Below are 12,974 nucleotides of genomic sequence, written 5' to 3'. Positions count from 1 at the left end.
GAACTCATTGGAGAAGACACTAAAGGAAGAAAAAGGCGACTATGTAGGTTGTAGTGTCCAGTAATAATGGAAAATCTCCAACACTAACGGAGGATCGAATGGAAAAGAAGCCCACGAGGGAAATAATTTTTCCTCCTTTTCCAGCAATGGTTAAGACAAATGGAACATATCCCTTGCCAAATGAAGATGATGAGATGCTGACAGACAACTTCGACTCTAGATTAGAGAATGATTTTAATTTTATTTGTAATGTTGTTTATGTCTTGCCCATTAAATTTGATATGGTCAATGATGTAAAAAAAAGAAAAGGATAATGAGCTTGTTGAAGAATCATCAAACCATAAGCCTTTGTGTTACTACGTCATGAATAACAATTGCGTTAATGAAGATAAGACCATTTTTGAAAGACCTGATTTAGGAATGCAACAAAACCTGAAGCCCAATTTCATATGGGCTAATGTTGAGAATGTTGGGGTTAATAAAGTCCTAGTAGATGGAGGGGTGAAGATTAACCTAATGCCACATTCTTTAATAAATAATATTAGCAAATATGACACTGATTTAAGACCCCAAAATTTGGTTTTGTTCAACTATGAAGGAAAAACTACCAAAGCTTTATGAGTCATACAAGTTGACATTGTTGTAGGAACCATTACGAGACCAACATGATTTGTGGTTATTTCGACCAAGGAAAATTATAACTTGTTGCTTGGTAGAGAGTGGATCTATGGTGTGGGAGTAGTCCCTTCGACACTGCACCAAAGGATCTCGATCTGGAGACATGATGGGTTTATAGAAAACATTGAGGCATATCAGAGTTATTTCTTAACTAAAGTTAACCATATAGATAAGAACAATTTAGTAGAAAATTGGCGAACATTTCTCCATGTATGCATTCTAGAACAAGTTTTGCCTTGTATGGGATGTGTTTTATTCCATGAAGTCACATCCTACACATGGATTCATGTGGGAGTACAAGACTATCGGGGGTACTGAATGGTATGATATGGAAGATAACAATGACTGAGTCGAGCACACTTGCTTGGATTTCAGCCTATATGGCTGAAAACACAATAAAGGCGGCCTTAGAGGACACAAAAGACTAACGAAAAAGACTAGACGCTGACACATACATGTTTCTCGCTCAACTCTTTCGCTCTTTGACTCGGGTACTCCAGTGGTATGGAGAGTATGTATGAAATATTGTAACCCCTGATCCCATGTATGAGTCTTCTATTTATTCTATTTAAAAAGTAACCGTCGATGACGATTATGACCACTAAGGGATTACTACATTTACTCCACGTTCAATCTTCAAGTTCCCACTTTCTGTTCATAACCCAAGTTTGAGTTGTAATTGCTTCCCACTTCTTCACGAACCATGGTAACTTCTCTAACGTGTTATCGATGCTTCCTATCAAGGACTCAAGGCTTGTAAATATACTAAGTCCTTTCTCTTATGTGGTTTAGTCGATTGGTCCTCTTGATGGAATAAAGGCTTCGATCGACTACCCTTTTCGAGATTTTGGACATGTTTCTCAACGATCCCAGTCTTAGGGATTTATCCCTGTGAGTCCTCCAAATCATATATCCATGTGTCGATGGCTCGGTCAATCCCTTATCATTGTTTGTCGATACTTTATCATTAATGTTCTTTAAGACACTTCATTGATGCTTTCTCACATTAGATGTCTTCTCATTGACATTCTTTGTTGATTTTCTACTAACTGAAAAATCCAAATGTAACAATGAATCTCTTTGGTATTTACTAGATTATTCCATCAAATCTAGTACACTTATCACTTGGGTGGGGCTCTCAAGTTTTCAACAAATCATGGAATATGCACACTTTTATTTAACACCATGGTTCACTTATCGCTCAACTGTTTCACCAGATATTTACAATGAAAATTACTTTAAATACCATGCGCTTTAAGTATGTCACTAGACATTGCAAGAGATAGATTTCTTGCATCTTTTACAAAGTTTCGGCAATCAGTATTAGTTTTTCCTTAATGAAAAGAATGCAAGAAATTGAAGAATTTAACAAATAACCATATCATGTTAAGTGTTTTTGTCTCTTCTTCATTCTTCTACATACACCTAAATTCTAGGATTATCGAAAATACCAAACAAATTTGAATGAAGTCTGTTATTTAATCTTAATTCGCGATATACACTATGCCAAAAACTGGAATAGACAGCGCACCTTAGAGGGCGCTTTCTTAAAGAAGCGCACTCTAAAGTGAAGAGAAAAATAAGGAGGAATAGACAGCGCACTTTAGAGGGCGCTTTTGTAACAAAGCGCCCTCTAAAGTGAAGCGAAAAAATAATGAGGAAATGGAGGGACACCAATAGAGGGCGCGTTTATGAAAGCGCCCTCTAAGGGTACCCTTAGAGGGCGCTTTTAAAAAAGCGCTCTCTAAGTCCATGTACATTTCCAGTTTATAAGGCGCTTTTGGAAAGCCTTAGAGAGCGCTTTCAGAAGCGCCCTCTTAGGCCCCCTTTAGAGGGCGCTTTTTTTTACAAAAGCGCCCTCTAAGGTCCCCTTTAGTAAACATTAAAATTATAACATATACTACATGTCTCTTTATTTTCCCTCTCTATATGCTATTTCGTTTACGTAACTGGGTTTTCTCTCTACTGCGATTACTCTCGTCCTCCGTTCGTTCTCCCTCCCTCACCGTCGTCGTCGCCGTCGCCTTTTTCTGCTGCTGCGTTCACGTTCACTGAGTTATCTGCGTCCACCGTCGCTGTTCACTTTCTTCTCCATCGTTACCGTTACCTTGAAGGTATTTCTCTTCTCCATCGTTACTGTTCACTTTCTTCAGGTGTTTGATTAGGGCATTTTCTAAACTGAGTTTTACATTTTATGCATTATGTTGATTAATGTTGTTTAGGGAAAACGAGCACTATATGGTGTTCATGAGCACCTTGTTGTAAGGTTTTTTATTTCTGATTGAAAACTAATGTCATTTGGAGTGTGTTTGAGCTTGTGCTTGGAAGTTTGATGATTATGGATGCAAGTTTGTTCATGTTCCAAACACCATAAGTTTGCATTGGTCTTTTGTATGCAGTAGGTGTGTGTGAGTTTGTATTCAATAATGATGAAAAAAAGAGAGGGTTTAGATTGTTGTAACATGAGAGAAATGGAAGGTATATGAATGTGTTTTTTGTGTAGCTTCACGAATATGGTCATTGTCTTACTTGGGTCTTATTGAATCATTTCTATATTACAGATAAAATGGCTAACCAAGACGATACCCATGACGCGAGTGGATCACGTAACAATGTTGAAAAAGAAATCAAACGAGGATTGACTGTTATGAAGTCAATCATTTGTGCAAGAGACAAGGGTGAAAAATTCGAAGTACATTGGAGTGCTGAAGACCAACTAATTGAGCCTAACGGTTCAATGTTGGCAAGTTACATTGGTTCCCTTGTTCGACAACATATTCCGATTACATGTGATAATTGGAGAAGTCCGGAATTGAAGGTTGGCAAAGAAAAAATATGGTCCGAGATACAGGTACTTACCATATATTATTATATGTTTTTTTTGTTGACTATTTGTTGACCATATATTGTTATAATATTACTTATAATAACACACTCCATTTGTATGTTTTTTAGAGATCCTTTCACATCGATGAAAGCCGACAAAAATATTGTATTCAATTGGCCAGAAAAAGACTCCGAGGATTTCGATCTTTTTTGTCCAAAAAATTTCTCAAGGATGAGGAAGGAAACTTTGTTGAAGCAGAACGGCCAATGAAGTATGCGGAGATTATTTCAGCCGAAGAATGGGATAACTTTGTCGCCAAACGAAGAAACGAAAAATTCCATGTAATGTCTATTAATTATGGTATTATACAATTGTTAAGTTACTTGGTTCTAATATGCCTTAAACTTTTTTATCCAGGAAGTAAGCGACAAAAATCGGAAAAGGGCATCAAAACCCGCGTATCCGTACAAAAAAGGGCGTATGGGATATGCACGGTTACAACAAAGAATTGTGAGTATATTCAAATGCTATGAGCTTATACATTGTCACAATATGTTATAATTGATGATCTTATAATCTGATTCAATTTGTAGCTAGCCGAGGAGAAAAGTGACGCAACATCTCTTCCGGAGCACGTATTGTGGAAGGCTGCTCGGGTTGGGAAGGATGGGGCTGTCGTTGAAGCGGTTCAAAATGTTTATGACGAATGTGTAAGTATATGAAACATTATTTCTTTAATTATATCAAAAATTTTGTTAGACATATAATTCATTTTTAATCTCCTCTAATAATATTTCAGGAGACTTTATCCCAAACCTTACCTTCAACCGAGGTCCAGGATTGCAGGAGCGTACTTAGTCGAGTACTAAATGTTCCTGAGTATTCCGGTCGTGTGAGGGGTAAGGGTTTTGGTGTGACTCCGTCGTCATTTTATAAAAAACCAAAAACAAAAAATCCTACCAACAAAGAGGTGATGGACACCTTGGCGGAGTTAAGGGCACAAGTACTCGAACTGCAAAAGGAGAATGCAAGGTATAGAGAGGAAAGGTGCGGTTCCGAGGCAAAAGATACTAGTGAAGAGCTAGTATCAATTGTCAACCGAAATTTCCCGAGGTAATTATATATGTTATTATGAAATTAAAATAGCACTTTTTTACTTGACACATATACACGTTAACAATAACATTTATTATTGGTTTAGGGCATTACACCTTGTCAGCTGTATCTATCGTCACCAACTTATCGCATGGTTGGCAAGGGAAAAGTGCACAACACTTCAGGTGAATTACTTCACCATAATCCCCTCCCGGTGGGATATATGAAAGTTTCGGTTGACCTTGTATTAGATACCGACGCGCTTCTACCATTACCTGACGTTGTTTCAGAGACAACGTTGATGCGAGATGCAGTCGGATCCTTTGTTGGATGGCCGTCGGATCTAATTTTCCCAGATGCCGAGGTATATATGTTCTAAATGATTATGAATATTTAGTATTCACATTTCAATTCAGCTACAATTATGATATTTAATCAATCCTTATTACATGGTAATGTTAGACTCCTACAAGACCCACACATAAAGCTGGTAAAGGGATTTCAAGACGCATCGAGTCGGTTGCATCTCAAAAAGAGGTACAAATATATATACCCATTGAATTATATACGCAACGATTCTGTTGCATCACAAAAAGTCATGATTTAATTTATATGAATTTTTAGGTTCCCGGTCGAAAGTTGAAAAAAGCTGGTAACGATATTCCAACGACGTCCGGGACAAAATCTCAAATTATGATGCGTCTTGAGAAAATGGTGGAAGAGTCCGATATTATGCACGGCGCCATCCGTAGTGTAGATTTTGATGAAGGTGTTTTCGGATTTGCTCATTCCGAAATAATTGCAAAGGAGGACATGCAACAACTTTTTGAACACGAAGAATTGGGCATCGCTGTCATTCATACATACATATGGTACTCCGATCAATCTATTATTTACTTAGTTGAACAATTTATTTACACATTTCAATGAGTAGTCTAATGTTTATTATGTTTCTATTTAAGGTATATGTATGTAACATTGATGCGGGGAACTGAATTGTGTAACCGATTCAATTTTATTGCTGCTTCCCGTATCAACACAACGTTTATAACGAAAAATCCAACATCCGTAAAGAATGAACTAGTCGATAGATTCATGGCGGCCGGCGATAATACTACACCCAATTTGTATTTTTTACCGTTTAATTCTGGCAACGGGTTAGATTTTCTTTCTAATAATTTCATTCTAATCTATGTATATCTTTTACGTAGAAAATTTTCATGCATCTAAATTTTTGTTTTATTTTACAGTGGTCACTGGGTGTTGGTTGCTATGGATCTTTCGAGACTAATGGTGTATTATCTCGATTCGTTATCGGGTGATTGGAGTAAATATCAGAGTATGAAGAAGACGGTTGACGCGTAAGTGAAATTCCCCTAAATATTCGTGTGTATTTGTATATTTAATTATGTCTGTCAGATTGATCTCAATATACGTTTTTATTTTGTTAGGGCAATACTAAAATTTAGATCGAAAAAGAATTACCGTAATAGGAAGGACATTACCTGGATCAGAGTTCAGGTATATATTAAGTATCTTATTTTTGCTTATAATAGTGTTTGTTTGTTTTGCTTATAATAGTGTTTGTAAGAAATTAACTATATATATATATATTGTTTGTTTTTCTGTGTAGTGTCCTCAGCAAAACAATTCGGTCGATTGCGGATTTTTTGTATTGAGATTTATGAGAGATATCATTGCGTTGAATCGTATAGACATCCCAAAAATGGTATGGAATAATAACTTAGGGTTTATTTTAATATTATCGGATATTTCATCTAATTTGTTACTAAATCATGAATATGTTTTATTCTCTTAATTGTAGTACTTTGAGGAATACAAATCTTACTCAAGAGCTCATTTGGATGAAATGAAGGATGAATTGTGTCAATTCATTGTTGATCAAAGAATCATATAGCTAGGTTGTATATTGTTGTACATATATGTATGGAATGTTGTTGTTGTATGCTGTTGTTGTATATATGTTGTATATTGTTGTTGTACTTTTACTAAATCATGAATATGTTGTTGTATATTGTTGATCAAAGAATCATATATTAATGTTGTATATATGGAGGATTAATGTTGTATATAAATGGATTCATGTTGTATATATCAATGGATTAATGGTGTATAACATTGGATTAAAGGATGAAATCAATATGAATTTTACACTTTTGCAGCATGCGAACAGGTTACCAATTAAATATCCACTGTTTTTCAAACATTTTTTTTTAAAATAACTAACACTTTAGAGGGCGCTTTCTGTAGGAAACGCCCTCTAAACACTTTACATTGACAACTTTAGAGGGCGCTTTGTCCAGAAAGCGCCCTCTAAACACTTTACATTGACAATTTTAGAGGGCACTTTTTCCAGAAAGCGCCTTCTAAGGTGTCCCTTTATGGACCACTCCAGAGGGCGCTTTTTTCTGAAAGCGCACTATAATGTGGCCCTTAAAGGGTCACTTTAGACAGCGTTTTCTCTAGGAAAATAAAGCGCTGTCTTTACCTATACCAGCGCCACTTTAGAGGGCGCTTAAAAGCGCTGTTATAGGCCAAAATAAGCGCTCTCTTTTCCCTTATTTGGCGTAGTGATATTATATTTTGGATACATACTTAAAGATGTATACTCATTTTTAAATAAAATACAAAACTTAGGACATACACAAACTTCTCTTACCCTTATATGTTTAACTAGGGTATGTTATTCTAAGGAAACATAATTTTTAAAAGACTTAATAAATCAACGAAGCTCTTACAAGATCATCCATTGCCAGTTTTCATGTTATATATCCCTAGATCATTCACCAGTCTCTCAAACATTTTAGAATGATCACAAAGATATTCTTCAATTATATTCATAAACTATTCGACTTGATCATATATATATATATATATATATATATATATATATATATATATATATATATATATATATATATATATATATATATATATATATATTTTAAATCAATAGGATATATCTTTGGTATATTTACTTGAATTAATATACTCAATTTTTTATTCCTTGTTGCATATCCAACCGGTATAGTTTTTGTTAATTCCATCACATATTACATGGTCTTTGAAAGGATACAAACTCACATTTGTATAACAATACTTAAATAAAGACATGATTTTTATAAACTTAATTTTCCATGCACGTTAAACAACAACCCTAATAAGCTCATGAACTCCATCTTCATATTCTTTTGTTAGTCGATAAGTAGATATCCCATTTTTATCGATAATCTAATTGTTTATTTAACTAGTTTGTCACTAGTTTGGTGCCATAAGATCATTTTGATCGAATTTGTAAGGAATAATAAAACAAAGATAATAGTAAAGTTTATTAATAAAGTTGAATGACATTTGTATTTACGAGAGTGAAGAAAAAATACAAATAAATGAGATGAAGATTATGATCATTGGACACCCTTTGTCTCTTTCACTGCAATTGTGTTATTATGTGCATATTTTACTTTGTGAATGTGTGAATTCAAATGGAATTAAGAGGAAAGTATTTAAAGAAATAAAAGATTTTTTTTTGTTGTTGAGAAAAATGTTATTTATTTTCACTTATTTTTATTTATTTAATAAATATGTGCCAAATGTATCAGAAAATCACGTGCCAAAAAATTGATAATACTTTCTTTTTATATTAAAAACATGATTTGAAGACTTTTTTAATTTACTTACAAAAAAGTACTATTAATAAGAATTTTTTTATGCGATTTTCTAAATGCCTACCAGGCTTATGTATAAAACTTTGTTGATTTAAGAGAAAAGTACTTAAAGAAAAAAAGATTTTTTTGTTGTTGTTGAGAAAAACGTTATTTATCTGCATTATTTTTATTTATTTAAAAAACACGTGCCAAATATATCAGAAAACCACTTGCCAAAAAATTGATAATACTTTCTTTTTATATAGAAAATATGATTTGAAGACTTTTTTAATTTACTTACAAAAAGTACTATTAATAAGAAATTTTTTATGTGATTTTCTAAATGCTTACCAGGGTTATGTATAAAACGTTGTTGATTTAAGAGTTAAAGAAAAAAAGATTTTGTTGTTGTTGTTGAGAAAAACGTTATTTATTTTCACTTATTTTTATTTATTTAAAAAACACGTGTCAAATGTATCAGAAAATCATGTGTCAAAAAATTGATAATACTTTCTTTTTATATAAAAAACATGATTTAAAGACTTTTTTAATTTACTTACAAAAAGTACTATTAATAAGAAATTTTTTATGTGATTCTCTAAATACTTACCAGGGTTATGTATAAAATGTTGTTGGTTTAAGAGAAAAGTATTTAAAGAAAAAAGATTTTTTTTTGTTGTTGAGAAAAATGTTATTTATTTTCATTATTTTTATTTATTTAAAAAACACGTGCCAAATGTATCAGAAAACCACGTGCCAAAAAATTGGTAATACTTTCTTTTTATATATAAAACATGATTTGAAGACTTTTTTAATTTACTTACAAAAAGTATTATTAATAAGAAATTTTTTATGTGATTTTCTAAATGCTTACCAGGGTTATGTATAAAACGTTGTTGATTTAAGAGGACAATATTTAAAGAAAAAAAGTTTTTTTTTGTTGTTGTTGAGAAAAACGTTATTTATTTTCACTTATTTTTATTTATTTAAAAAACATATGCTAAATCTATCAGAAAACCACGTGCCAAAAAAATACTTTCTTTTTATATAGAAAAACATGATTTGAAGACTTTTTTAATTTACTTACAAAAAGTACTATTAATAAAAAAAATTTTATGTGATTTTCTAAATGCTTATCATGGTTATGTATAAAACGTTGTTGATTTAAGAGCGCTTTATATAAAAAGAGTTGTTGTTATAAGTATATATACTTTTTCCATTTTTAATAAGTTTATAACTGTTTTTCTGTATAAAGCATTCTAAATTCTTTAAAATATATTTAACTTTTTTTAAAAAACTAAATATCAATAATACTTTATCTAATTTCTTTATCTATATTCTTTATAAACATTAAAAATATATTTATATTAAAATAGACTCTAACCGTATAATTTTTTTATAATATTATTCAATAAAAATATATCATTTTACCATATTATTAAAATATTTTAAAATTTTCAATTTAATTTAATATGATAAATGGTCGTTATTAATTAACATTATAAAACGAATTTACAATGTCGATGTATCATCTATTTTTTCTTAAAATATTATAAAAAAATATTGTTGTTTAAAATTAAACCAACAACTTACAATTTAATTCACATAAAACGTTTTACCAACAATCAATCATAATTTTTTATCAATAACTAAAAAAGAAATCTGTCTCTTTCAACATCACCACCATCCTAATGTTAAATAACTTTTTTAAAATAAATTTTATATTTTAATTTAAAATAGCCATACCTTAATTCAATTAACACATTTAGACCCTCTATATTTGATGGTAAAGAAAAGTCATATTTTAAACTTATTGAATATATATATATATATATATATATATATATATATATATATATATATATATATATATATATATATATATATTCTAAACACATTGATTATTGAATATATTTAGAAAAATATCTCTCTTTTATAATATGCATGAATTAATTCTTAATATATGAAAATGAAAGTCATTTTAAAGGTGAGAAATAGCCCGACATGTACTATTGAGAAAAACTCTTGTTACAGACACGCACGAACAACAATCAGAGCGTAATGGAGATCAATGCCGATGATTCAAAACTGGTGGTTCTCATCACGGGTTGCTCCGGTGGAGGAATAGGTCATGCGCTTGCGCGCTGCTTTGCGGCCAACAACTGTATCGTGGTGGCCACCAGTAGGTCGCGTTCCACCATGATGGATTTAGAGCACGACTCCAAGTTCTTTCTGCAAGAGCTCGATATTCAGTCCGATGAAAGCGTGAACAGAGTTGTTGATACTGTTATGAATAAATACGGCCGCGTCGATATTCTAGTCAATAACGCCGGTATTCAGTGTGCCGGTCCAACAACCGATCTTCCTCTATCTGAGATCAAAAACACTTTCGAAACCAATGTGTTTGGTTGGTAATTGTTTATAATAAAGAAAATGTGAATATTGTACTAACCGGATTCTTGATTTTAGTTTTGCTTATTTGTGCAGGTTCTTTGAGAATGATCCAGGCGGTGGCTCCTCACATGGCAGCTAGGAAACAGGGAAAGATTGTGAATATTGGCAGTATTGCGGGGTTGGCCGCTAGACCTTGGGCGGGTGCTTATGCTGGTTCTAAAGCTGCTCTTCATGCTTTGACAGATGCATTAAGGTTTTCCATTTCCCTCTTTCAAATTTGTTTTAGTCTTCGATATATCTTATAATTGTTGTTATTCAACATGCAGATTGGAACTTGGACATTTTGGAATTGATGTTGTGAACGTTATCGGTGGCTATGTGAAATCAAATATTGCAAAGTCTCTCCTATCCAACTACGAAAGCATGCTAGAGTGGAAACTGTTCAAGCCATTTGAAGCAGGATTCAGAGAGAGACTTGTAGGTGCTCAGAGACAGAGTTCAAAAATCACCCCTACAGATGAGTTTGCTAAACACACTGTAGCTGCTGTTCTTAAGAAGAAGCCACCTGCATGGTTCTCCTATGGTAAATGTAGTACTGTCATGGCTATCATGTACCATTTACCTCTTTGTGTTAGAGATTTTCTTTTTAAGAAAGACATGAAACTCTGAGCTACATATCATATTCTCATTCTGGGGGAATGTCTTGTTATTAAGTCTTTTAATAAGGGTAGCTTATAGCCGTTTTGAATTTTGGAGGTTATGTAGGTTGGTCATAGTTTGATTGTGGAAAAAATAATATATACTCTATTTTATTATGATTTAATTGTGATAAATATTTTATGAGGTTATATTTAACTAGCGTTTTATCCAAACTATGTACGACTACAAAATCAATCAACCAAACCCATAAAAAAACAAAGAGCACTAGAAGTACTCAAAAGTAAAAGAAACAACAAATAGACAATCAGACATAATGAAGAAACAAAGGATCTAGACAGAAACTAGTAACACCAAGAACTAAGTAAGAAATCTTTTTGAGAGAGCCAACTAAGCGAAAGTAAGCAAGGCTACCAAGACCTGAAAGGAGAGCAATTAGCCACCCACTACATCCCTATTTACCTAATCATTTAAGCGAATTCTACTCCCAGTCCATATGAGAGAAATCAACTTTTGATGCAAGCGATCAAACCCACTTCCAAGGAAGGCACATAATCAGCCTCATCTAGTAATTCACCAACAATCTTTCGTGATAGAAAATAAGTTTATTGCATCTTCTAAAGACCACAAATGCCAAATCGAGACCAACCCAATAGCCACCTTTTTACCTATGCCAAAACTATAAACTAAATCAAACACCTATAAAACCGACGGGTGGGGCCTAAGTCTACCCACCCACCTAAACATATTATATATACCCGATCATGGACACAACTTTACAAAGAACAAATAAGTGATATGTCGACTTCTGATGTCCTAAACACACAACAAAACCCGCCCATTATCAGGGAAAAATAAACTGTCAGTGAAGGTTCTTCCTTGTCGAAAGCCTATTCTGAAGAAACTACGAAGAAAACACCACCACTTTAGAGGATTCCCACCCTTCCCAATTCCTAGTCAACCCCTGGATCACCCGCTTTGATCTACTCTCACCCCAACAAACAAACTAGAAAGACAAGAACAAGCATACTCACTAAAAATCCACCAACGGATTCTCAGTTCCAAACCCAATCATTCACCTAACCTAGCTTAATCACTGATTCCATCTGCCCGATTAGCTCCAAAAGAAGCCCTTCCTCCCAAGCAAAAAGAGAACGTGTAACACCCTAATCCCCGACTCGACATTTAATAAAATATTTCAAATATAAATCACATATTAGAGTGTCTCGCATGCTTCACCAAAACATAAAAGACTAAAATACCAAATAGTCGTGTAAATAAGAAGCGAAAATCAAACAAAGACTGACATAAAGTCTCAACAACAACTCCAACAAAATAAAACAAAACATAACACAAATGATGGAAAAAATCTCATCCCCAGTGCTACATATTAGAGCGGCTCCTATAAGACCCAACGATAAAAGCTAAAGGGGGCATTCACGCCATCCCCTAACTCAGCAGCTACACTTGTACCTGATACTTGTACTCCCGAGGAGCATAAACGCGACAACAATAAAAGGGGATGAAAATACATATAACAATTATTAACGGTGAAAATCATCAAGACAGGATAGTAATAAGGAATATAACAACATTCTCATTCACACTCAAAGCCTAATCAAACAAATCATAATTCAAATGCAATGCAATGCCACCAT

The 12,974-nt window shown here is 33.2% G+C and overlaps 1 protein-coding gene and 1 long non-coding RNA gene across 2 annotated transcripts; both read left to right on the top strand.

Moving 5' to 3' along the window:
• Positions 1 to 6,051: 6,051 nt before the first annotated feature.
• Positions 6,052 to 6,553, top strand: LOC127084139 (uncharacterized). The gene is made up of 3 exons (XR_007788630.1): positions 6,052 to 6,121; positions 6,234 to 6,329; positions 6,426 to 6,553. It is a non-coding gene; the product is annotated as an uncharacterized LOC127084139 (long non-coding RNA).
• A 3,635-nt stretch (positions 6,554 to 10,188) lies between these two features.
• On the top strand, positions 10,189 to 11,474 carry LOC127087847 (short-chain dehydrogenase RED1). Its single transcript, XM_051028764.1, has 3 exons — positions 10,189 to 10,672; positions 10,753 to 10,912; positions 10,986 to 11,474. The coding sequence occupies exons 1-3, from the start codon at positions 10,327 to 10,329 to the stop codon at positions 11,326 to 11,328; spliced, it is 849 nt and encodes a 282-aa protein (XP_050884721.1). The 5' UTR covers positions 10,189 to 10,326; the 3' UTR covers positions 11,329 to 11,474.
• The last annotated feature ends 1,500 nt before the right edge of the window (positions 11,475 to 12,974 follow it).

The sequence above is a fragment of the Lathyrus oleraceus genome, chromosome 5 (assembly GCF_024323335.1).
Source record: "Lathyrus oleraceus cultivar Zhongwan6 chromosome 5, CAAS_Psat_ZW6_1.0, whole genome shotgun sequence".
Taxonomy (NCBI): domain Eukaryota; kingdom Viridiplantae; phylum Streptophyta; class Magnoliopsida; order Fabales; family Fabaceae; genus Lathyrus; species Lathyrus oleraceus.
The sequence above is the reverse complement of the archived record's forward strand: the minus strand, read 5'-3'. Positions and strand labels throughout refer to the sequence as shown.

Coding starts and splice junctions, on each gene's coding strand:
- LOC127087847 (XM_051028764.1), top strand. CDS start 10,327: ATGGAGATCAATGCCGATGATTCAAAACTGGTGGTTCTCATCACGGGT. Junction 10,673..10,752: donor TTTCGAAACCAATGTGTTTG/GTTGGTAATTGT, acceptor TTATTTGTGCAG/GTTCTTTGAGAATGATCCAG. Junction 10,913..10,985: donor GCTTTGACAGATGCATTAAG/GTTTTCCATTTC, acceptor TTCAACATGCAG/ATTGGAACTTGGACATTTTG.